We start from the raw sequence: 27,217 nt of genomic DNA, 5'->3' as shown, positions 1-27,217 counted from the left end.
TACCCCTTTTCCGGACAATCGTTAAAAATGGATATCTGTCCTATTTTTTGAGCAAATCTCTTACATCGGGGGCACATTAATACGTATTTTTGTTTAACAAACAACATAATATGTTCCTTTCTTAAATATACTCTGAAATCATTGGAAATGGGTTAAGGTTTTATATAGCATTTTATGGCACTCGCAAATCAGGCTTGTCTGGTTGAAGAAGGTTCAAAAGGCATCCTAGTCGGTCGTTCTCTTTTGTGGCAATGCGGCAATAATCGGTCTACGAGTGGTTTTATATTTCATTTTTTCTTTTAATTGACTGAATAATATTTTTTATAACCATTTACAATGCACACTACACTGTTCTTCTTTATACTAATGCTTCAGCCTTTCGCTGGCAATATGTAATCCGACTACTTTGGGGAAAAAGTTTCGATGAAAAGCAAATGTTGGTTCAACAAACGGCGAGTATGCAATAATCTAAAATATCACCAAATACGTCCCATTTAAATCAGCTGACGCACTCGTGGTGCACTGTACGTATCTGATTGTGATGTGGAATGAAACTAAAACAACATATTGGCCAAGAGGCGGCAAACAACATTTTCCAGAACATTTTCCAGCGTAAGCAACAGTCTCACCAAATACCAAATGCTACCAAATCTGTTAGAGCCTTCTTCTTCCCCAAGGACCTGGCATGAGACCTTTGCTTAGCAAATGTTTTTCACCTTTCCCATTTTGCTTGTCGCATTGTCGTCTCCCTATTAAAAACGTCGCGATTTGCGGGCTGGATGCTGCCAGGAGGCAGCAGGATATCCGGCATTAATTTCGTTAAGGCAGCAGGCTTTTTATATTTGTTTTCGGCTGGTGGTAGCTGTTTATTAGGAAACAGGAAAAAGACACTAGCAGCAAGCGAAAGTTAATTGAAATGGGAAATTAAATAGATTTTTATCACCAAAAAACAAATAGATATAAAAACAAATCAAAATAGTTGGCTAGGTAGCTAACAAGAAAATCAATTTTATTAACTTATTATATTAACATCCTTATACGTTACCGCAAGGTCCAGAGCAAAACACTTCCCTTGTCGGGAGTGCTCGACCAGGGGATACCCTGTACTCTCTCCCATGAACACCAAATGCAGCTTAAAAAGAAAAGTTACTTTCCAGTACCGGAATCGACTCGGCGATAGCTGTGAATTTAAAGATACTTTTGCCGTATATATTACTATAGAAGCAACATGTCAAATTTGGTGACTCTAGCTACAAAAAAAGGCCAAAAGATGCGTTCAAAAACGAGGCTTCAATATTGAATGCTTGGAGGCAAGGTTTCGATTAAAAATGCCGGAAAAAGCCATTACCGTTGACTTCTTGGCATCTTCTTTGAACAGCACGAAAAAGCGAAAATTTTCTTCATAATAACACCTTAGCAGAGGTTGTTCGAAAGCCATAAAACTAGAAGTTTATCAAAATTTGCGCGTCCAAAATGAACTAAAATAAGACAAATATGCTTTATTTCTTATGCCCAATTAATCTTGCAACATTTTTAATGGGTTCAGGGTATACAAATAAATGCAAGAAAAAATGTGAACAACGTGCAAGCATGAAAATTGGCAATGACTTTCGAATGCTAACAGGTTTCGTTTTTGGCAGAGTTCATATTCATTTAGTGACAATATTTCCTATTGATCAGGTATTTGCAATAACACACCATAATCATTAAGTACGCAATATGTATTGATATAATTCATTCATTGTAATCCAACTTATATTAAATATTGACAAAACAGGTGATTGCTCTCGTTAAACAATTAAAGCGTATTCCCTACTGACAAATTCCCCAGCATCGTTTCATTACGAGTATTTATGAAATGAAAGCTAAATGAGCCACTGGTAATCAGCATCCAGAGCGCCGGATTGCGGATTGTTTTGGGGCTGTTTGGCCCCACTCCTAGGCCTCAAACATGTGCAATTTCCAGCAAATATTTGACTTGACAATCAAGTGCAAATACAACAATTTCACACATAGTGCGTCTGTGAATGCGACAGTTCCAGCCTCGTCCAGTTACTGCTTGTGTCAAATGCATGTCAAAAACACGCGAGCTGATAATGACTGCCACTGCATTGGCGGCAATGTGTGAAATTTAAACACAGCGGCAGCCGAACCGCGTTACAAAATAATAATGTGCAAAAGCAACGCTAACCGCTGAAACGCCAGCAGCGAATGCAGGAGATGCTTTGGCAGCGGCAGGTGGCGCAACCACAAGGTGGAGCTTTGTGTTGCGCAAAATTTAATGCATTAAGCCAACTTGATTGAAGAACTTTGTAATACCCTTCTCCGGAATGTTTTGTACACCGGAAGCATGTAAAGTTTTTATTACATACGTTGTCAACTGAAAACATTTTTAAAAGCGATGAAAACGTACGTTTGTGAACACTACCTTTTTATTCACGAATTGAGGTTAATCCTTCTTCAAAAAACAGTTGATGGAATGCTAACATATACATTTTTATCTTATGACAGATTGACAACAAGACCCTGTGGGCCTGTTGACTTGACTAGGAATCAAGGGTTTGAGCTATGCGGCAGTCGGGTAACACAAATATTTAATTAGTCAGTATTAGGAGCCGAGTCGATGTACATGCCTATATTTTAATCAGTACACATGTGGACAAACGAAATTTGAAGACATGTATGTATTTTTAAAATATTAATTTAGATTCACAAGTATAGTATTTTTTAAATTGATTAAAAGCTATCGCTGTGCGTAATCGCGAGGACGCCGCAATTAAACTCTCTATTTTCCTGAAGGATCAGATTGCAATAAGTAGGCACGTTTCGACATAAATGTTTGTGTGTTTGTATGCATAAAAGGAAATTTGAATGCATACAGTTTGGAGATCTGAACAGAGTCTCTTCTAGTTCAGCGCCCTCTACTCAAGTACTCTCACTTGTTTTCTGTAGTACAGCTTACGAAAACAACGATCATATCAACCTGCGCTGCTGTCCACTTGCAGCTCCAATAACAACAACATTTGCAATCAGTCATTCGCCAATGTGCAACAACAACAACAACAACAACAAATTTGACGAGGACGACCGTCAACCACTAACACCAACAGAGTAGCAACCAAATGACCAATGAGCCAGCCACAACTGACACACACACACACACACACACACACACACACACACACACACACAGATACACACATACACACTCCGCTATCGAGAAACACATGCACATCGTGACTCATTCTGCATGCTGTCTGTGGGGAGCTTGTCGCATGTTGTCCTTTTTGCTGCCGTCGTTGGTCAATGTTGATGCTGATAAGTAGCAAAACATGAGGTCGCCTGTAATTATGCGAGTGTTGCAAGTTAATTGCAATTGTGTGCAACTGACGGTAGTAAGATTAATTAAATTCATACATGCACGCGCACATCGCAACCAGCAACCTGCAACCAGCAACCAGCAACCAGCAACCAGCAAGCAGCAAACTGCAAGCGGCAGGCAACAGAGTTAGCACCACGGAAACTGAAGGACTCGCATACATATACATATACCATCACTCAATGCCAGGAGAGTCAATCTGTTTATTTGTTTATGCAGTGCACCCACGCAGACAAAATTACACGTTTGCACACCCATATTATTGTTTAAGTTTACTAATTTCATGCGTGGCAATGTTTTGCATGAGCCATAAACTTGACCCACTCACAGCCCTTCACACGGCCACCTGCTTGCCTCTGTTTAGTGCACCGCGCATTTGTATTAGTCATGTGATTTATTGTCGCAAAATTGTCATTAAAAATTAATGATGTTGCTGCTGTGCTTTGCATTTTATTGTAATATGATTTACATGCTGACCGCGACACCATTCGCTTTAGACGTGTCATGCCCATACACCACCAAGGCATTGATGTTTAAGCCACACAATTTATTAACTACACAAAATACGCTCAATTTAAATTAATTTACATAATTTGATTAGTAAATCTATTGTGTACAGAGTGATTCAGTAAGGCCAGCAGAAGGGAGAGGGACAAAGACAAATGTGTAAAGGATTTGAGTGCACTGATAATAAAAGTCTGAGCCAGGTTGCAATTTTTGACGTTAAGAAGGTTGGCTTTGGTGAAGAACAGCACTGTTGTAAATACACAACAACATAAACTGTAACAATATTAAAGTTACTCAAATATAAATATATAATTTTAAAGAGTATATCGAAATCACCATATTACCACCATATGAACATGTACTTTATTGAATAACAACTCTTAAATGCATAGTTTGATGTAGATTTTTTTATCATTTATTTTACAAAGAAGGCATTTTCGGGTAAATATTTTATCATGCGAAATAGCATGCAATTGTGATTTTATAAGGATTAAATTGTGAATAACTCCTTGAAAAAGTAAACATATGGTAGCTTGACTATTCTTTATGTACTTGTTTTTTCATATAAAAACGCAGTGTACAAGTCTAAAAAAAAATGATAGGGAAGGAAAGGAGTAAGAAACACTAAAAAAGCGAGTCAGCTTCCTTGTCGTACTTTTGTTTTTTGTCCACGACAATTCAGTATGACAATGTCGTTCAACAGTAAAAGAGCTGTAGGAAAAAGCAAAATATTTTTATACTCTGAACCCATTAAAAATGGGTAAATGCGTATAATGTGTTTGTGCTAATGTAACAGTCAGAAGGAAGTATCTCCGCCCATAAAGTATATATATTCTTGATTAGCATCAATAACAGAGTCGATCTAGCGATGTCCATCTGTCAGTCCGTCCATCTGTCCGTATGTATGAACTCAAGGATATCAGAACCTATAGGAGCTAAGGACTTCCTGTAATCGATAAGAATCGATATTGAAATTCTTTTTTTTGCCTGTCTCACACATAGACACATACGTTATATACAATAAGAAAAATGTCTATGGTATATGAATGACTAACTTATTCTTCGAATTTAAGAGTTCATGAACAATTTATAATTTAAAAAACAAAGCACGCCATTGACTAAGACTTGATCTTTTGTATGTTGGACTCAGTGCAAACTTAAAACTAGAAACAATTTTCCTGTAAAACTAAGCAATTGTATCATATAGAGAATTCAGTAAAAACACAAAGCGTCGATCGTTAGCATAAAGCGTTTTCGTGCTCATCAAGAATATACGAACTTAATAGGGTTGGACATGCCTCCTTACCTGTACCATCATTTGCCCAACACGTATACATGTATTTTTTTTAGCCATTTTCAATGGGTACAAGGTAAAAATAATTTATTAATTTCAGTCATAATTGGCAAATCCCTTGCTGCGGTGAAACTCTGTCGGCTAAAAAGCATTGGCAAACTCGTAACATGCATGAACAAGAATGGTTGTTGCACTCAGGTCATACCAACTGCATAATACTCGTCTACAGTCCAATGATTTTCGCTGAGTTTTCAAGTTCAAGTTCAAGTTCTTGCTTCAATAGTGCCGAAAATAGCTGTGTTTACACTGTAGATCTATCCGATTTGCCAGCACTTTATACACAAATATTTAAAAATTTATTTATCTCACGCGGATATATACAAGTAAATCTATATTTAAGGCTTTTCGTTTCAAGTCTGTAGCTAGCACTAGACCAATATACTCTTGTTTACGTTTTGGACCTGGCATCAAAATTGTGGCTTGGTAAATGAATGCAAATATTTATACAAATTATTATGTGATATGGCAACACTCACCCATTTCTCCTAACCCGAATAAAAAAGCTGCTTTGGTTTTGGGGCTATTTTTCATAGCATATCCCCAAGCGACTCTTATTCACAATAATTTCCCTTTTGGCCATAAAAGTTTATATTTTATGCTAGAGTTGGACGGATTTCGTTATTTTTTGCGTGACACGTACCCAGATTAATTACCACTTTGCTGTGGACGTGTGACAGCATTAAATTTTGATTGTGCTTTTTTAACACTGTGAAATACTTGAGAAATATAGACTAGACTCCATTAAAAAAGTAACTATATAAAAGTGAAACAAATGCTGAAAATCTAAAAAAAAACAGTTTTTTCGTATAAGACACGTGAATACATATTTATAACTCTTATAATTTCGGATATCGTCGTATTCATACCTAAGGACATGGATATATCGATTCAATTCGTTGTGCAGTTCCACGAGACATATAATTTCTGGGATATGTTTCTATCTGCCTGTTGCATACATTTGCATAACAACATTATGCGCTCTTTTCACATTTTTATTTGGTTCATGATATAAAAATCAGAAAAGAACAGTTGTCAACACTGAAAACCTCTGGATGTCATATGACAGATTTGCAATATATTTAATATTAACAAAAAATAAAAGTTGAATGTCTCGTTGGCAAAATGCAACACGCGCTCATCTCTATATCTACTATACTATTTAAACGTGATTTAAAATAACCACAACAGATTTTGTGGTTTTATGTTGCATTTTATGTTTGATAATCGAGAAGCCAGGATGCACAGGACGCCGCAGTGCAGACACGAAGTGTATCAGTTCAATGACAAACTGGAGGAGGAGTTACAGCAACTGCTGCTGCTGTGGTCAAAATAATTTAAAATCTGGAATACACGCATCTGCAGCATTTTCCTGCAAATGTTGCAGATTGCATTGTATTATTTTATCAAATATTATCTGACAAATAAGAGTGCTGCAGTCTAGAGCTCCCAGAAGGCTATACCCTGTACCCGAACGACGCTGAGCAGTTCTAACAAACATTCCATACATACAAAAAATATTCTGACAACTTCCGCCCAACTCTATGATAAATGCGATATTGAATAACTGTTTATAGTTCAATCTTTATAAAACGAAGAGGTGATGAATTTTCAAACTGTGTTTACTATTCGAGAATCTTCATACCAACTTTTGTGTCTCTTGTTCTTATAGTCTTCGAAATATGCCTATATATGTTCCATATTTGTTGAAATGAAAAGCTGAGGATGCATCGAAAGAATTATACGCCTGTGCTGCTTATTAAATATGTTAATAAAAGCGACAGAGGACTACAGTCGAATAATTCAGTCGACGACAATATTAACTAACCTCCTTCTTTTGTTAATTCCCTTTTTAATCAAAATAAAAAACGTGTTTACCCGCAAAATATTCGCTGCTCTGGAATTAGCAATGGTTGTCAAATTTGATCCCTCAGAAAGCCTGTTGTTTCAAGAGGATGATGAATAGGACTAGATTCTATGAGGAATTTAAGAGAACAAGGGAAAAAGGTGACTGACTGATTGTTGTTCAACGCATAGCCGAAACTGTTAGAGATTAAGAAAACTGCAATTTTTTCCGTAGTTACTTTGGGTCAGCTTATCGATGTCCAGATGTGATGATGATGATCGCGTATTACGGACGTTAGAATTACCTACGTTCACAATTTTGGTCTCCACCTCTTTTAGATTAGATTAGATCTTATATATTAGATTTAGAGATCGACGCCGAGACTCTCCGCGTTAAGGGAAAATCTTTGGTTTGAGACGCATTGATCACCTTGTAATCATATCCATACAATTCATACATGTGCATCTATATAGATCTCGGAATTGTTTTATATTCGAAAGCTATGCTGTAATAATTAGAGGCACAAAAGTGCATTGACCTAGAGCGAGTGAGAGAGGTATCTCGCATGCAAACAAGCATCAATGTGTCGTTGAGGAATTTAACACAAACATACATGTATCTAAAATTAACCGCAGCCAAGCTGTGCACAGAAAATTTGTCAACCACTTTTTTTTTTGTCGATTTGATGACTCTATTTCATGAATGAATAGTGATTAAAATCAATTCTTGGTACAACTGTCAGATTAGCGGCCATGGTAAGTGGATCGGACTGTTAAGTGCAGTTGTAATTTTGACAACGGCAGGAGGAACTAGCTTCTCTTTTATTCGTTTATTTTTATTAATGCTAGTATATCCCTTTACCAATAAAATGGTTTAAAAAAGAAGTAAAAGCACGTCGAGGGTATACCCAAGCGGGCAATCCAAGCTCGAGCACTCTTACTTGTCGGTATACCCAAGCGGGCAATCCAAGCTCGAGCACTCTTACTTGTCGGTTAGTAATATTTGTAATAAACAAGAAAGTACTGCTATCTTTGGCGCACCGAGGATATAATACACCTGCAGACACGTCCTTTACGACTTTGTAGATACGTAATAAGGGTTAAGCACGTAATTGTCGGTTGTCACACAAAACCTCATTTTTCGACCAAATTATAGTATATGGCTCTACAATAAATTAGTGGGATCTTGATTAGATAAGCAGCATTACCAGAGAAACTGTTTTTTTTTTTTATAATTGATTCGATTGGGTTTTATCATACGCTGATAAGCAACAATTTTTTTCTTGCAGAAACTTAACTTTTAGCCAATCGTTTCTATGGCAGTTGGTTCCGACATATGTACAAACGCATTTGTCTCGCATCCTTGCATTCGATCAAGACGATAAGACCGGGTTTGATGCGTTTTGTTGTGATTTGTTGTTGCTTCCCAAGGTAAGTGGGCTTGAGTTCTTGTTTTTGATTTTGCTTTTGCAGACCAACCCAATCAAACTCTAAAACAGTAATAAAGCCTCATAGTAACCTTTCCATTCCTTCTAATTATTACACAATGAGTATAGACCAACCAAACGTTTTCCGAGTATGTTTTGAACAGGATCATACATCTGCCCGAGTTTGGGCAATTTAAGGGCTGTTGCAAATTAAATCCTTTATATAATACACATTCGATTTTGCAAATAATAAGCACAATTTATTTATTTTGAACTTGGTATTGATTGTTATATTGACAGATATACATATTCTATGTACCTAAGTTACAATGATATAAAAAGGAACTTCTAATTTTTATGTAAAGGGAACAAAGTTCACCTCTATTTAAAAAAACGAAGTTGCCAAAAAATTAACAGAATGCTGGGACTAAATTATTCAAATCATTATGGTAGCCAAGTATAAATTGTAAATGGGAAGGCCGTTACGATTGCTCGCACAGCTCTTTAGGCTCTTACCTACATTTGTGTGTTTAAGATATAAGTTGTATGTCTAAGTTTACGTATGTATATATTTATAAATACAGTATATAGCACGGGTGGGTTTTGCATAATGCGTCTACTATATTAGTAACATCCACTAGCTGACATCATTTTTGTTGTCGTCAATTTTAATTAGTTATATAATAATAGAGTATAAATAGTTATAGATATATATATATATATATATATGTATATATATATGTATATATATATATATATATATATATATATATATTTTATGCTAACGTTTAATTTGTAGTTATATGTTTGATCTTATTGTTGTTGCGACAATCTCACTGTGCATCTTATATCATTTTACAGTATATTACGTTTATGATTAATGTCTATATATGTCTTTATATCCTTATGCATTATACAAAAAAAAAAAAACATTCAACAGGCGTTTTTAATGTTGATCTAAAAATGATCACCATTAACTCTTATTATGTTTTATAGGGTCTTTTCATATGTATATCTATATATGTAGTATATGTATATTTTTTAATTGCCATTTGGTTATGCGTTGCCAGTTTTAAATTTATTTTGCTTTACTCGCTCCCTTTTTTTCCTGTCCTTTCCTCTTTGACTCTTCCGCTTTTTTATTATATATGTATATTTATTGGAAGCTCCTTTTGCAAGCCACACGTTACTAACGTCTCACGCTTTAAACTGAACGTTATGGCATTGACTTTTAGTTTTGTTTCCAACTGGTTGCTGCACGTGTAGGAGGGGAATAAACACGAAACATAGAGTTTAAAGGCAGTTTAATAAAATAATGTATATTCAATTAAGTTAAAAAATGAAGGTACATTTTTATATTTAAAATATACAAACACCTTAAGATCGAAAAAACTTTTTGTAAAGCTTCTAATGTTTAGATATGGAATTAACTTAATTAAAGAATCTTTGATGCCATGGGGTATATATTGTTGGTCAATGTCCAACCACGCTCGTCCTCCCGTCTGTATAATCGCGCTGATATTGGAAGGTATAAAAGCTGGACACTTGAAGCGAGTTTCACATTTTTCAATATCTCTTCACATTTTCAAAATTTCAATTAAAATATCGCTTTTGAGACTAGAATTTTTAAACATAACTCAAAAATGATAAGTGCTATGCTTTCCACTATTTAGATACCCTCAAATCGATTTTATAGCTAGAGCGTTGAGTTTTCGTATGTACACACATTTGAATGAATTTTGAATTATGCAGTTAACATTGGTTTTTAAGCATTGAGTGTTCTACAGAAACAGAGCTGTTGCCACGTGAGTTAAGCAGTTAATCGCACATGAGGTTGTGTGTTGCGCATTAATGCGTAGGCTTTTTAAACTTGGCATTCATATTGGGCTTTAATGAAGAATTTAAGGCGTGGTCTCATAACCAAAATATTCCTTTGACTAAAGTGTACAAGGAAGTTTGTAGCCGAGCACACTCAATTAAAGCGTTCTTTATAGCTCCAGTTGTGTTTTACTTACCCTTATAATAGACCTCACGGTACATGGTGGGACAAGCGGCCTTTGTTTTCGTTGTTTTGAAGTCAATATTTGTGCGGATGGGCCGATGCAGCAGCGGCTGTGGAGGACGATAGTTATTTCCCAGTGGCGCTTTTGGATGGTCAGGACTGCCCTGCATCAGGCGGCGCAGTGCGTGCAACTAAAATAGAAATGAATTGAGTTTGAGAGTAATGCAATTTAATATTGTGTTGAATGGAACAATAAAGTCACAACCATCTTTGTCTAGACAACTTACACTAAAAAAACAACCCTTCCACGAGACTTCAAATCGTTTTTAGTAGCACTCAAAAACTAAAAGACTTTTACAAAACTATATTTCCTAATTAACCCTCGACTTTCTTATTCTATTTCTGGCACATACCGTAAGCTGCTTCAGCTTCCGTTTACCAATGAAGCACAACTGTGCTTGTGTTTTAGGAACCTTTGAGTATACATACATGCAAAGTACAACAGAAGTAATGGTGTTCTAGTCCGTGGCTTCCGCCTAGAAAATACTCTAACCCTTCTACCAAAAACAAAGTTTCAGGCTTTAGTCAATAAGTAAACTTTTTACTTATTTAATGAGCATCGAAGGTTTACCACCCTCGTAGATATTTGCCTTGCTGATATGTAAAAAGAGTGAAGTTCGTTAATGCTAAGTTTCATGAAAATAACTTTGAAAACATAATATTTTGCCAGGTTCTAAGAGATATTAATCTTCGACCGATCGTTCTTTTGGCAACTATACAACTTATAACAGATGAGTTTGGTCAAGATATCCTGAACAACAAGAAGTTGTTTGTGCAAAAACTTATTTAGACCTGCCCGATCCGACCGGTCCCGCAATGTGTACTGCCTGCAATATACATATGGACACATGCAAAGTTTCGAGACGATAGCTTAAAAACTGGGAGACAAGTTGGCATGAAAACAGAATGTCGGACAGAAGGACTTGGCTATATCAGCTCTGCTGTTTATATAGATCTAGTCTAAATATATTTGGAGTCGGAGAAGTTACATATTTTTTGATAAAAATTTAATACCCTATACAAGGGATAATTTTCATCAATCTCATGACCTAGAGTCACGAAATTCGACATTTAGCTGCTAAAAGGGTATACTTATTAAGTAGACTTAGGTACAAGGAACTAACTTTTTCATACCCTGAATCCATTGAAAATGGGTAAAAAGGGTAAAATGTATGTGTGCAAATATATGTAACAGGTAGAAAAAAGCATCTTTGAGCCCATAAGGTGTATATATTCTTGATCAGCGTCAATAGCCGAGTTGAGCCGAACCGATCTATCCGTCCGTATGTATGAACGCAAGAATATCAGAACTTATACGGGTCAGAGACTTGGAATTTGGAACATAGGGCTTCCTAGGGCCCGCGCAGTACGAGCTTGTTTCCGATAACTAGCCCAGTTTCCGAGAAATCGATAAAAAATAGATACCGATCGAACAAAGAATAACAAAAGCTAGAGTCACTAAACTTGACATGTAGCCTCTATAATAGTTTATAGACATATTTCAGGTATCTTTCTTTTTATAGCTCTCACCACCTCCCCGCTATCACCTGATAGCTATAAATCATATTAATAATCTAATGTATACTGCCCTCCAATTTAGGCCACAGCATAAATGCAATTGACTTTTTAAGAGTATACTATAGTACGATAAGATGCACTGTTGAACATTTTATCGAGATCGGCTTAAAAAACACATAAGTTAATAAAGAAGAAAAAAGTTATTATCGCTAATTGCAGGAATTTTTGTTTGCATGTACACGCACAGTACATGAACAGTATTACATTTACGATTGTTTTGTTTTCTGTGCTGCTATTTTAATCCGTTTTTTTTTTTCTCAAGTGGACAAAATCTTTGGTGTGGGTATTGAATAAAACCTGCGTCAAATAGCATGGTCTGCTGCGAGTTCGAACCCTACCGATGGAACACTTTTTTTTTGTTACCTTTTTGAACTACAAAACTGAAGAAGAAAAAATAAAAAAATAGTTAGAGTGGTCTGCATTCTGTATTCTTGATACCCTACAATCTAGAGAGATATGTATGTTTGTTTAGTTTGCTACAACGCTTCACACATTTTCTAGTGTAACTCCAATTTGATTAATTATACTTTGAAAGCAAGGTGCAGCCGCGTAGCCGCAGTTATTGGCAATTCTCAGTAAATTGCATCACCGTTGTATTCTCAGGATATTCCTGCCCCAGTGTTGCATCTATTCCATTCACTCCCTCAGTTATTGTTGATGTCGTCTGAGAGTTCGAGTGCTGCCAGAAGTTGTAAGCATGGTCTCTTGGGTGCCATTGCGCTTGTTTAAGTTTTTATGAGTCTGGCTCAGCGGCTGCCTATTCCGTCTGTGACTCTGCTCCCCCTCAGCCGCTAGAGCTGCTGGCGTTCCTTGTACTATATGCAAGTGTATGGTCACAGCTTCATCACTGTTTACTGAACTTACATGTACGACGTTGGTTCCTGGCTTTACTCCAAACACTCTCCGCAGCCATCCCCTGCCTGACGGCTGTGCATGTGGCGTCTTTATTACAGCGCGGCACTTAATAAACATTTGCATTACATTTTGTATGCTGCCTTTTTTGTTTGCTCGTACGAACGCAAGCAAAAAGTGGCCATCACTTGCAGTTAACGTCGCTGTCCCTTTGTTCTTATTGTCTTTTAATTCGAGAAGCAACCTTATTTCAAACTTGTGTAAATTAAAACACACAACACCAGAAAATTTAGTAATTAAGAAGCTAAATAGCCAAGCTCTTTGCTTGGTTATTGTAGGAGCCATAAATAAATATAATGTGTAACAGGCATTAAAAAAGTATACTATAGTCGGCTGTAGTCCCAAGTTTTCAACAGATAGTATAATATTATGGAATTTATCAAAACGCAGTTTCTTCAAATCATAAAATATAGCCCCGTTTTATTTTCAGGTACTTATAGACACGTTTGCGTACAACACACAAACTTATGTGTGGCAAACTACACAACTTACATAGCAGCAACACTGATTCTACACACTTTTGGCAATTTAATGTTGATTAGCTGATCGATCTTTATAGCCGTTTAATGTACAAAAGATGGTATTCAAGTGTGTCTTAACAAAATCACAAATATATAGTAAGGGGCCTAGGTCGGGAGTTCCCGACTTGGGAACACCCTGAACCCTCTTCGTTTGCTTTGGCAGTATTAACAATTAATTTATTTAACTAAAACTAAAATTTCATTAAAATTTTGTGTTTCTTGACCGATCACATTTGCATTTAAATTCTGGCTTAAATTGGTGGGCAATGAAAAACTGGTTAATTAACTTGATTTATAGCTATGAGGTAGTAGCGGGGAGGTGGTGATATATATAAAATGATACGTGATATAAATATTCTATTTTAGAAGCTACATGTCAAATTTGGTGACCCAGCTCTTATAACTTACAAAATTTTCTAAAAAAAAAAAAGGATTTCGATATTATTTATCTGTAAACAGGGTAAGTTATCGATTATCGGAAACAAACTCGTACTGCGCGGGCAGGATCTACATATTACATTTTAAGTCTCTAGCTCTTATAGGTTCTGAGACTCTTGCATTAATGCATACTGACGGACGGACAGACAGACGGGCATAGCTAGATCGACTCGGTTTGTGATGCTGATCAATAACATATATAGTTTTTCGGGCCGGAGATGCTTGCTACTTACCTGTTGTATTTGTACTTGCCACTTACCTGTTGCTTTGTTATGTAAATTGGTTTATTGAGAATCACCCAAGTGACTGTCTCGTGACAAGCCGGAGCCGTTGTTGACCCATCGTACGTCATGTAATGGTCTGTGTCAGGCAGGAGTCCACGTATAGACAGCCGCTTTACAAAGACCTCATCGCCGCCATAACGAATACGTTCTAATTGGTCGGTCAGCATTCGTAGTTCGGGATTGGACAGATCGCCCAGCTAAAAAGTAGCTAATTGATAAAAAAAATCCTTCGAAAACGAGTGTGAGACGTGTGAAAGCTTACCTGCAATAAAATGGAGACTCCAACGATTCCTTGCGCACGATTCAGGGCATCTGAGAAATTTGCATATAACTGTGAGTTATAACCGAATATTTGTATCTGAAAAACCACGGAAACAGTTTAAAATTATAAATTGTAAGGGATACGTGTGTATTAAATACTGAAATATTGGCTTGTGGCGATAATCTGGTTGTCGACAAATAGAAATATATAAAATAAAACTTGTTCTGAAGCCTTCCAACCAAGAACGATACATAAAATAGATTTTCACAGAGATCTCTGAAAATTACTTATAAGCCGATTCGATGGTGAACATAAAAGTTGTACATTTTTTTGAGAAATATCTACAGATGCGCGTAAAATATTAAAAATTGCTGAAACACGCAGTCATTTAGTTTTTTTTTTTTTGTGTGCTTTGAAACAAATTGTTAAGTTAATAGAACACAACATAAAACCTCGCCCTTGTAACCTCTCTCCCGCATTTATCAAGTTTATAAATCCATCACAAATTATTTTTACAAAGAACTCTAAAAAGACTTTGAAGCTGATCAGGTACTTAGTAAACAACCGTTGAATTTTCAAAAGTCGCGGCTTGTTGATGCTGACACCAGCAACGAAGTCAGTCGCCAGCCTGAGTACAGCCATCGAGTAAAAAACATTTATTACTAATAACCAAGGCATTTTGAAGGATCTTGATTGGGAAGTTTTTAATTCAGCGTACAGTCCGGAGCTGGAATCAAGGGACTACAACGAACATTTTTGTCATAACAAAATTTCCTTTCTTGCTTGGAGAACTGAGAATAAGGTAGTTTCTATTAGACAGTTCTTCATTCTCATAATGGCAAACTGGTAATTGAACAGTATGGAGCGGACATTCTTAATCTAAGCCGGAAAAATCACCAAAAAATCATTTTTAAATAAAGGTAGAAATTGGGATACTACAAATTGATTTCTTTTTCCGTAGCTGACTTAAGATGGTTGAATATTTTAAATGAAATAATCAGCAATAAAAAACTTAATGGAGTCGCTGTATTTTTTTTATACTGCATTCCACAACAGTGGTCTATAATAACCCTTGGAAGGGTATACAAATTTAGTTAAATATTTAAGCTACATGCTGCAATTTAAATATGTGCTCAGTAAAGCATACAAAAATTAAATTAAATTAAATGAAAAATTTTCAAATTTGTTGATGGTTTCCACAAAGAAGCGCAAACAAAGGAGCCGAGGCACAAACCGTAAATGAAAATGAAATTTTGACGAGTAAATTGCAACACAATTCGTGTGAGTTTATAGCACTGAATACACGAGCTATGCAACTCCAGCCATTACGCTTTGGAATAAATATCTTATCCAAAACACATGAAGGCTACTGAGTACAACAAGTGCTCAGCTGGAATATGAATAAAGGCGCTTAAAGAGGAAAGCTATGTTCCTTAACAAATGAAATATCTCTTTAAACGTATCTTTTAAAAGCCTAAACCCATTGAAAGTGGTAAGAAAGGGGTTTTTTAATGGGCAGAAGGAAGAATTTCCGACCTAACGTGTATATATATTCGTGGTCAGCATGAATAGCCGAGTCGATCGCGCCATGTCGGTCTGTTTGTCCATCCATACATCTGTTCGTATGTATGAATCGATAACTTGCCCCGTTTCCGGGAAATCGTGCTAGCAAGCAAGCTAGCAAATATGTGTTTGCATGTGTGTGAATACATCTATACATCATCATCTTACATCATCATAAATATATCTAATCATATTTGTATGTGTTGTTATTCACAGCATTGACTTTTGCTGCCGAAGACACATATTTTTTTAGTGGGCTCGGTGGAAAGTCAATATCTTTATTTCGATTTCTATATTCATATAATTTCGTTGAATTATTTTCAAACATAGTGTTAGCAAAGCCAAATCTAAGTCTCTTTGAAGCTACTTATGATCGGCTGGTTAAGTCAAAGCACATATTATATTACTCGTCCCTTTAATGGGAAGAAATGCGACCAAGTTTGAGAACAATTCAATTTGAGACCAGGTACATACACATTCCGGGTACGCTAACTCGAGTTTCCCGTAGTGGCAACGAAATAAAAACATCGATACCGTACTTTTATACAAATCATATGGATTTCATACTCTCCTGCTCTCTGAACAAGTGAGCGAGCTTCGGATCCGAACGAAAACGAAGCCAACGGGAGGCCTTTTCCACTAAAAATTAATGGCAAACAATTTTTGTCTATCTGTTCCATCTATATGTTGTATGAATAGTAATTCTACCCATGGCCGGCTCGGAACAGTCAAAGTGTAAAAACCTCCTTATTTAACTACAATTAAAGTGTATATATTTATATATTCATTAAAAGTATTAATATTCTTGAATTTATGATGTTCTATTAGAATAGAAAAGGTGTGACATCTATGAATCTATGAAAATATGATGTTCTGTTAGAATAAAAATGGTGTGAAAAGGGGCATAGCTAGGCATCCTATGAGATATATTTGTATTCTGATTACGCTTTTAGTAATTATAAAAATAAATAAATAAGAATAAAAAAAAAATGAATTAAAACCAACATAAGACACACACCGATGGTCCCCAACAATATTACATTTCTGACAATTACAAGAGAAACACTCACAGTAAAGTATAAAAAGCTACCACATCATTATTAACCGCGGAAAAAGTTGCAATTTTGCAAGCCGTAAAGCTATCAGAGAACATGAGGAAGGTTTATAATAGGCTCCGACTCCATGTGACCACTATTCCTCTAAAATAAGATGATTGTTAATTAATCAAGTAGAGCTAATTTGGATCCCTGCCATTCAAAAATAGCCGAAAATGAGTTAGCGGATCGCATAGCAAGAGAGACTCACATGCCTTTAATTTGAGTAATAATATTATACTATATACACATATATATATTATATATTATATTATATACACAGAGTAATAATATTATAAACATAAACAGATATTTAAAAATCAAATTAGCATCGAAACAAAAAAAAACCCATTTTACTGCTTAACACATGGTATAAATAAATACAATATAAGCAGAATTTATATTGTGTTTGGTGTAAGCACATAAACCCCAATTTACTGCACATATAGATTATATGAATAAGAGCCCTTCAAATAAAATAGGCCATACTAAACTAACCCAAGAACAATATATTTTTTGAATATATTATTATAAAACGAGTTCGAGTCTTGCTAAGGTACGGGGTATATTCTAGTTTTTCATTACAGCTGTTAAATTATCTTACCATATATTGTACAACAATTTGACTCGTTTGGTCTCCCATCTGTTTTTCTATGCAGCCTTGTAATATGAGTTAATCACCATTGGCATTTACTAATTAGACGCATAAGCTCAATATACAGCAACTTACAAATTGGCAACAGCTGCACATTATGGTCACAAGAACTGAACCAGGCCAAATAGAAAAATATAACGAAAGCAAAAGGCAGAAAAACAATGGCTGAGAGAAATTTGCTGCCATTTGTTGACATGCCGCCAGTGAAGGCTTTGCTTTACTGGAAGCCATTATCTGTTATGGAGTGGGCAGTAAAATCAATAAAGATCATTTAACACAAGGAAAGTCGAAGAAAGCAACCAAAGCAGCAAACGAGCAGCTGAAAGGACAATCAGTTCCAGCTGCCTGAACACATAGCCAGGATGCATCTGCAAATGGCTCGACAAATTAGCAGGCCACAAAAGCATCTCAAGTGGTACATTTAAATCTTTAACCTTTTACTCTGCTTACACATCTTTCGCCGCCTTTCACCCAGCATGCTGCTTAACATTTTTTTTTTAATAAATGGTCTGAACGAACCCCCTCAGTTGGTATATGCCCATTAGCTAGACCTTAAAATAAACAAAAAATAAATAAGAAGCTTTGGTAGAGAGTTCCCGACTAGGGAAATACCGAAACCCTTTTCTACCAAAATCATATACAGCTCGCGTTCTTGCTCGTTTGCCTTAGCAGTAATACACATGAACTAAAAAATAAAATAAATAAAAAAAACGAGAAAGAAATGCTATTTTCGGCACGCCGAAGATTTAATACCCTTGCAAACCCAACCTTTTTATAATGCTCATAGTACTTTGCCCGTATTTAAGAAGTATGGCTAAGATATCTTGAAAACAAAAAGTTTTTTATACAACCTAATTTTCGACCAATCGGTCTTATGGCTGCTTTATGATATAGAGGTCCGATCCAGCCGGTTCCGACATATGTACTGCGTGCCACAGAAGACACATATATATGAGGAGAAAATTGGTCATACAAGAACCAACTTTTCAGACAGACGGATATAGCCATATTACCTCGGCCGCAATGCATCAACCTGACAACTACGCTCAAGGCTCTGGATGCAAAAATTGTATAGGCTTGAAATGCATATTGAAGTGAAACAACAATCGATTTGTCTGTAATTCAGTCCTTTTAACTTACCTCTGCCGGAAACGTGTAGCCGTCAACACTGTGCTCGGAGCCAAATTGATCGTTAAGTCCGTAGTGTACGTGTATCTCATGGAAACGATAACGATAAGAAAGTGGACCACCAGATATATTCACTGGTGTCTGCATGCCATCGTAATTCGCCACAGTTTCGTTACCGGCTGTAAAAATTACGCTGTGACCAGTATTGCTTATAATTCCACTTATCTGTTGGGGAAGGAAAAACACTTTTTAATTTGAGGGGAATATCATTGGTAAGATTATTGTTAAATTTGTAAGAAGTAAAGGGATTTCTGGGTCAATGCTTCTTTAGTAAATAAACAAATGATATATATAGATAAGAGTTGGACCTGACTGACTGACTGACTGGAATGTGACCAAATCACATCGCAAACTGTCAAAGTACTAATTGTTATATTGTTAGATGTTTTGTGTTGCAGCCCAAGCTGTAAGAGCTACCATGCTCTACTTTTTACTAAAGATGTTTTTTGGGTTTAAAATAGTGGGCGTTATGGAAATATTGACCTTCAAGTGAGGGCTAAATATGGAAATAATAAATATGGTAACGAAGCACAAAAACGAATACAAATTAGGATTACAGACAACGAATGCTTGCTGAACAGACAATACCGTAAACTGCTTATCGTATCAAAGAGGATCCGAAGTGGTTCATTATCAATTATAAAAATAATTATATTCAAATCTCGCGAATAATTAATGAATAGATACTTCCTTAGGCTGGTTGCCAGATTATTCGGTTTGAGGTTAAATTTTCGAGAACAAATGCTTTTCTATCATTCCAACATGATCTTTTGCTTCCTAGCAGTCATACAAGTTGATATGTTTGCGGAAGCCATGTATAGATATAGACAAACTTGTAAAATGTTTCTGGTGCGGACACATACACAAATATAATAATGAGAGAGCATTGAAGCTCTCAGAGTAAGACAAATCAGTTTCCTGTTGTGGGAGCGAAACACAAGAAGCAGCGATGTCTTCCTATCAGACAAATATTATGGATATTTAACTCTCTTGCTACCTAAGCAAGTGAGCGAGTTTTGGAGCTGGACAAATTATATATATTATAAGGGTCTGCCAAAGCAACCTAACAACACAGTATGGCAATAAAGTTTTTTTTACTGGATTCTGTATATGAGCTCTTGCATGTTTTTAACGATCAGACCATAAAATTGAAATATTGTGAAACGCATTTCCTATTGGCTGGGCTCCCGATAAGGATACAGCCGCCATTTTATGCATTTAAACTTAAAACTTGTTATGCAAACATAAAAATGGTGTACAATTTAAGACAAAAATGTTTACTGTATAATATTACCCTGTGCTTGTCAATATGCACTTGACGAAGATTCGGATCAAATAACAATCGCTGCGGCTCTAGATTCACCGGAGACTGACGACGTCCCTTGTTACAGAGTGACCATTCCGGATTGATGAGACCCCAAAAAGCGGGACCTGTAATAAAGAAATATATACATGGTCCTCATTAGTACAAAAATATGTTCTTGTATTGTATTCCAAGTCGACATAGAATCCTTACAGTCAAGCTAATTTTTAAATCTTAACATTTATATATGCAAAAAAGTGAATTTATAGAAACTCTCCCCAAATGGGTGGGTAAACAGTACGGGTAGAAAAATTTAAAAATATATGATCATGATGAATTCTAAAAGATACTTGTCAAATTTCGGTAATTGCAGCTCTCAAAATCTAAGAGATTGCACCTAAATAATAGCTCATCAAATTTGTATATAATTTAGCTAATAACGAACGATCGGCTGAAAATCAAGTTCTTGAATTTTATTTTGATCAAGATATCTGAGCACTATGCTCTTTGCATATGAGTCAAGTTTATGAACAGCGACCCACTTATGAGATTTTGTATGGGAACATTTAATGTTGTCTATTTTGTTTTCACCTTACACAGAAACAACAGGCTTCCCTTTCCTTCTAACTTACATGCAATGCAAAAGCTAAATGTATACAAAGGAATTTAATCTTCAGTGTGCCAAAGATATATTTCTGATGCAAACTTACTTGCAAAAATCTTTATTTGCGCTGTGTTTCACACTTTTCGGAAATGCCATCACTTTTGGGATACTCGGAGGCTCTAAAAAAATACCTCGTTTTTGCAATGTTTCGGCCAATCAGCTTCAAACTAATTTTCAAATGCCTTTATAAGAACTTAACGAACGTAAAACAGTTGCATGAGAGTTATTCGTTTACCATCTGAATGGCTTTAAACTCATTTTCGCATTTCTTTGTTAACCATATGAAGCAGAAAACGTGGCCAGGAAACAGCAGCTAGTATATTCATATGTTTACAAAATTTTGCTTATGGAGTGGAGATGTTTCCCTTCACCTTGAGCCACAATTCCGTCGCTGTGTACATGTGTACATGTAATATACAAAGTTGAACGAATGATTGTTGTGGAAACTGGGCGAAGGGTACAGGGTATCTTCTAGTGAGGAAGTTACTTTTTATGAGGTTTTTAATAATTCCACCTAACAAATGTACACCAACCCTTCTATTTTGAATCTCATCATCCTCTCACGTTGCATAGCAAACTCTTTGATGCATCGCCAACATGAATGCATGTCTGTCTCTACTTATATGGCACATGTGTAGTTTGGACGAGCAACGACCTGGCGGTTGAGCTTCGCGCATCGCATCTCAATCGAAGGTATAGGGAAATCAACACGTTCTAGCGGTTATATCAGCAGCCTCAATCGAAAGCATCAATCATAGATATGCCACGTAAACTCTTTTAGCGATTGTTGACCTCATCGCTAAACGGTATCTAGAGTAAACTGCTGTTTAGGTCCATTAAATTGGTGCTATAGTTAATCAATGGGGCAATCGCCAAGCTACCATTTAAAACATTAGTGGATGAGGACGCCTTAAAGTATGTCACTCGCTCGCTTCTTTTAACATGCTTTTGACATTTGGCTCGTCAATCGTGCAAATCAACTTTGGCTTTAACCATATTTATGTTTACCATTATATCAGCCAGATATATATTTTGTACATTAATTGCGCTTTAAGCGCGTCCAAGCAAAAAGCTATAGTAGTTTGCATTTCCATTTTCCTTAGCATACCAGCGGCCAATTGCAACACCACTGCATGTGCCAACGCGTCCCTCTAGTGCCAGTGGCAAACTCGGCTTTGTAGAAACACCACTTTTGCATGTATGAAATACTTATGCAAATTTATTCATGCCTAAGAAATTCGTGTTATTTCTTCGCACAGATTTGGCTGCAATTTGTTGACAACACGTGTTACAGCATCAGGTATACTGTTGCCAGCTTATACAAGGTGCGCCTTTTTTGATGCTCAGGGCCTTCTCACCTTATCGAGAGCTCTGATGACAACAGTACACATATAGCAACATGATAAACCAAGTGAACCTGCATTATAAGCTGCATAAGAAAACAAATAAAAAAGAACAGAAAACTCTGCGACTGTAAATATGCGGTAAGTGTTTTATATTTGCATTATATATCTTTATCTATATTATTTTTAAAATTATTGTCCGAATATCGAGAACAAACTCGCACTATACTGGCGTTGGGAGGACCTCCGCTCAAAATGTCAAGTCTTCAGCTTTATAGATTCTGAGATGAGACGCATGTCCGTCGGCTTATATTAAGTAATATATATATATATATGAAAGCTGTTCGTCTACCGCCCAATCATTTTCAAAGCTTTTTGAGAAATTTCATTTTATACGTGCCCGTTACATACATTGGCACATGGTATAAGTACCTGTCTTCGGGGTCAAACGAAAGTTTTAAAAATGTAACTGCTGCCGAAAATATTGTCTACTTATCCATACTATCAATAGAATATATTTATTACCAATCCGTTACAACCGAAATTACAAACATTAAAACTGTCAGGTACAGTGACATGTTATCCCGGTCTTTCATATTGAACAGTCATAACGCACTCAAAAGCCTCTTTGTTCGAGTTGCAGACAATCAATTAACAAACTTGGTTAACTTTAGCCAAGAAACTTATAAACGCTTTCCCAACTGATACTCTATACTGCTCTTAACTGCTACTCAATACCTTATGGGGTCGTAGATGCTTACTTCTGCCTGTTACATAGATTTGCACAAATAGAATATACCCTATTCATTGTATAAGAAGTAAGCATGTCTTCGGCACGCTGAAAGCTTATTACCCATTCAGAAATTTGCTTTAGAATCTTAGATACGGGTTACAAAAGTTGTTGAAAATATCTGAGAAAAGAAAATAATTGCTAAGTTTCAATACACGAATATGCTTTTCAAATGGTATGGCAGCTATATGATCTGGCCGAATCCGATATTTGTACTGCCTGCAAAGTTGTTAGACGAAAGCTTGTTTTCCGTAGCCCCTTAACTGTAAGGTAAGTTTATTTGGCCTTTGCTCCGACTTCGTTGTAACACAGGATTATGCATAACTATAATCATCTAGGAGGCATTCACATTAGTCGGTTGATTGGAGACACATTGAAAATTGTTCCAAACTTTAAGTAAGTGTCGGGTAGGGATCCGAGTGTGAAGCGTGTCGGGAATGAATTTTATTGCAGCGCCCGCTTATCAAGATGTAGAGTTCAACAATGGATCAAGGAACAAGTAAAGTTATTTATGGCCAGCATCTGATGGCGCACTTCGTCTGCTTTCTGTTAGACAGCTGCAAATTGACTTCGTCTTCATTTGCGTAACCCTCCCAGCTAGCAAAGTCTGCCTCCCTGGCTGTTTTGCTTGACTGTACAACTCACGTGTGCAGTTCTAGTCGCCGGTAAAGTTTTACAACAACAACTGGCAATTCGAGACCGACTGCTGTGACAGGTGCCAGCGCGTCTAAGTATGCTACGTTATTTCACGCAAACATTGTTGCCGATGCTGAATACCAAAGGCAACAAAGAATATGAGGCGACATTTACATATATGCAAGTGCGACACTCAGTCGTGGCAGTGCAATGGTAATCTCAAGCACATAAGCCGAGCATCAACAACAAGTTGGCCTTATCCTTTCTGTCTATCTATCCATTAGTTTGTTTGTATGATCGCGTTGATTTCAGAGGTCATAGGACCAGAGACTCAAAAATTGAAAATTGTAAAGAAATTCTATCCTTGCTTCGCTGAATTCAGTAAATATCGAACGATTGTTAAAACATATTTCGGAAATAAAAAGAGCTAAAGATCCTAGGAAATAATTAGAACAAATTTGTAATACAAATTTTCAACTTTATCTGATAACTTACCTGATATGCCATCGTAGGTCCACCACTCCTCCCAGCTAACGGCTTGCAACACTGTAAGAAGAATAACATGTGAATACGAATTTTTTTTTAATTGGGTATCTATGTATGATTAAAATTAAATTATAACAAAATATCTCTTTATATACAAAACGCCATTTAACGTCGTTTTGAGCAGCCTACACACTTACAGCTTTGGATAATTATTATTATTATTATTATTATTACGAGCTTAGTCGTTTTAAAATGTATCTCTAAGTACGGCAATGTTCGGCATGCCGAAGATTTATTATTCGGGAGCGCTACGGCTATAAGCTCGTTGGCTTCAGCGACTATATACAAAAATTGTACAAAAATATTCGCCTCAATAAGACCTGAAACCGGAACAAAGGGTGCTGCTAGCTACCTACTCTAATCGACAGCCATACCAATAATTCATTTTTGAAAAATATAATATAATAATTCATTTGCAAATGGGTCATGTAGTTCACTCTGAATTTCTGTTCAGTTATTTTTCATGTTTTGAGTTTCGAATAAAAATATGGATACTTTTTTGCAATCTACAGTATGATTAATAATAGATATTTGCAACTCAACAAATCAAAACAATGTACATTGTATGGTTAGTGGTAGATTAGACGAGGTGTATCGTTCCGTCGTGTCCGTGAAAGAGAAGGACACACGTGTACTCTTGCCCAGCAAGAACTGTTGAGTCGATTAAGCCAAGGTCCTCGGGTTGCCCGTATGTAAAACGTATCGATCTCAGCGATTAAAAGAGTTGGATACTTGAATTTTCGAACATAGTTTCTACTATTGTCATCGATAATTTGCCCTGCTTGCATTAAATCGGTATCTAAATGAAACCTATCCACATATTTAGTATGTAGACAGATCCAGCCCAGTTCAACAGTAGAGAATTTATAAACAATTTATAATTTCCAACATAATATTTATGTTAGTAACTTTTTTATTGGAAGCAAAAATGAAATAAAATTGTTTGTCACTGTTTGGTTTTTTAAGCCCGGACCTCGAGCCAGCCAACAAATATTATAACATTTATGTATGGAAAGAAGGTATAATGTGTAAAATAAGGTAGCTCTTCGCAGATTTCTCGAGTATTTACTAATACGGCCCCGCCGACTTGTTTACATGGTAGAGCCATGTGTTTTGTACACACGCACAGCTGCATGCTGAAGTAAGTCTCTGAATACATAGATCGAACCTTAAACACCGACACTTTTCAAGAACAATACGAATTAAAAGCACAGCGTAAAGTGCACAGCTTTAGCCTTGAGCATTTGTTCAAGTGTGTTTGTGTGTTTTTGTATATATGCTCGAAGCGCGAATGTATGTAAGGCCAGCTTGGATCTGGATTCAGTGTATCAGGGTGCGTCCTCGACTGGAGCACTCTTGTTATTTCCTGAACCCTGCAAAAATCGACCCTTACGAAATTTTGTAGGAATTAAATGTGGCAACAAAATATGCGTATTTATCAAAAAGCATTGTAGAGCATCAAAAAATAAGTTTTTTTTTAAGTTTTAAAGAGAACGGCGTAAAGAATGCAAAATTCGAAATAATTATATTCTCTGTTTATCACATGAGCCTACACCTCATATTGAGTATCTCTTGATCTTGTGAGTTAAGAGACATGGTGAAAAAAAGAACAAAGTCGTAAAATCGGATTTATTGCTTTTGTGGTAGCTGGGTGAGCTATTTGAAATTAAATAGATTAGCGATTTCAGAGAGCGAAGCATTTATACAGACGAACGAACATGGCTTAATCGTCTCTGCTTTTGAGTCTGGTCAAGAAAATAAAATGCTCGGATCAACATAAAGGTGTAAAACTCGGTCTTTTCAAAAGACTCTTTTGAAAATCTAAAGTTAGGATGTGAAAAAACTAAAAATAAACCAAAATTGCAAATTAAAGCCCAGAGATGGCACTTTGATGGGCATTGAAAATTATATCCTTTGAGTAATTTTTTGGGCTATAACAGAGTATACAAATATTGTTGCAACGTCATGGGAAATGAAGGATATTAATGGGTTTCAAAATATTCGCGTCATTGCAACGCCATATGTTTTGGCTCTTGACCTCACAGACAAATCGTAGCTCTATGTAATAAAATATGTTCGACTGGGTAAAAGCAAGCATATCGTTGCCTTTAGTAAGTGCTTTGATAAACGCAACATGTTTAATGCAGCTTAATGTTATTATAAAAATTCATCGAGAAATGAAATAATTTTTTTTTAAATTCAGTTGCACATTTAATCTTTCATACTGTTTCCTGTTTCCCTTCCAGCGTTGCATGCATTTTTAACCCTTTTCCCCAACCCCTCAAGATACCCTTTTATGGGTCATGTGTTCATTTTCGTTTTAAATGGTTATTTTTATGTGTGTATGCAATACGACTGTTGCCAACTTCAACATCTGCTTTTTTATTTCCATCAAATTGCAAGGAAAAAGCTTTTTTTGGGTGTGCTCAATTTGAGAAGCATGTGCGAACTCTTGTGCAACAAACGCATTTAGTTTCCTGTTTAAACTTTTCAGTCGAACATTAATTAATGGCAATACCCTGATAAAACGAAGATATGTTATCAGCAAGGGAGTGCAACTACCATGCAAACAATTCTTTTGCGTACAGAAAAAAATGTGTAAGAGTGCTCAGGTCGGGAGTGCCCATCAAGGAGATATCCTAAGCCTAGCGCCGAGCTACTGCTACAAGCATGCTCAGTATTTCGGGCTTCTGGGCTGGTGTCTTGCAAGCTTATTGGGACCTGGTGACGCAGACCGGTCCTTCGGCAAACCACTGCTAATGGGTTTTATCGGCACTTTTTACGTGGGCATGTCAAAGGAAGGCGAAAATTGGTACGGTGTTTCAAGCCCAGTGGATAGCAACGCGAAAGTGGTGTAGCAAAGTCGGAA

General features: G+C 36.4%; 1 protein-coding gene and 1 long non-coding RNA gene across 5 annotated transcripts in view; one reads left to right on the top strand and one right to left on the bottom strand.

Moving 5' to 3' along the window:
• Window positions 1–27,217, top strand: part of LOC116652003 (uncharacterized) — a 202,873-nt gene that overhangs the window by 9,030 nt on the left and 166,626 nt on the right. For all 3 annotated transcript variants that reach the window (XR_011416489.1, XR_004305007.2, XR_011416494.1), the window contains exons 2-3: window positions 8,372–8,513; window positions 22,293–22,517. This is a non-coding gene — a long non-coding RNA (uncharacterized lncRNA). The remainder of the gene's footprint in view (window positions 1–8,371; window positions 8,514–22,292; window positions 22,518–27,217) is intronic.
• CARPB (Carbonic anhydrase-related protein B) overlaps window positions 9,297–27,217 on the bottom strand; it is a 39,724-nt gene continuing 21,803 nt past the window's right edge. For both annotated transcript variants that reach the window (XM_002055534.3, XM_032439637.1), the window contains exons 3-9: window positions 24,298–24,348; window positions 20,361–20,497; window positions 19,019–19,231; window positions 14,567–14,662; window positions 14,280–14,501; window positions 10,525–10,702; window positions 9,297–9,763 (exon numbers count right to left, since the gene is read on the bottom strand). In XM_002055534.3, coding sequence (XP_002055570.1) covers window positions 9,741–9,763; window positions 10,525–10,702; window positions 14,280–14,501; window positions 14,567–14,662; window positions 19,019–19,231; window positions 20,361–20,497; window positions 24,298–24,348 — 920 coding nt within the window. In that variant the 3' untranslated portion in view covers window positions 9,297–9,740. The remainder of the gene's footprint in view (window positions 9,764–10,524; window positions 10,703–14,279; window positions 14,502–14,566; window positions 14,663–19,018; window positions 19,232–20,360; window positions 20,498–24,297; window positions 24,349–27,217) is intronic.

The sequence above is a fragment of the Drosophila virilis genome, chromosome X, assembly GCF_030788295.1.
Source record: "Drosophila virilis strain 15010-1051.87 chromosome X, Dvir_AGI_RSII-ME, whole genome shotgun sequence".
In the NCBI taxonomy this organism is placed as follows: Eukaryota; Metazoa; Arthropoda; class Insecta; order Diptera; family Drosophilidae; genus Drosophila; species Drosophila virilis.
This window is presented reverse-complemented; position numbering and strand designations above follow the sequence as displayed.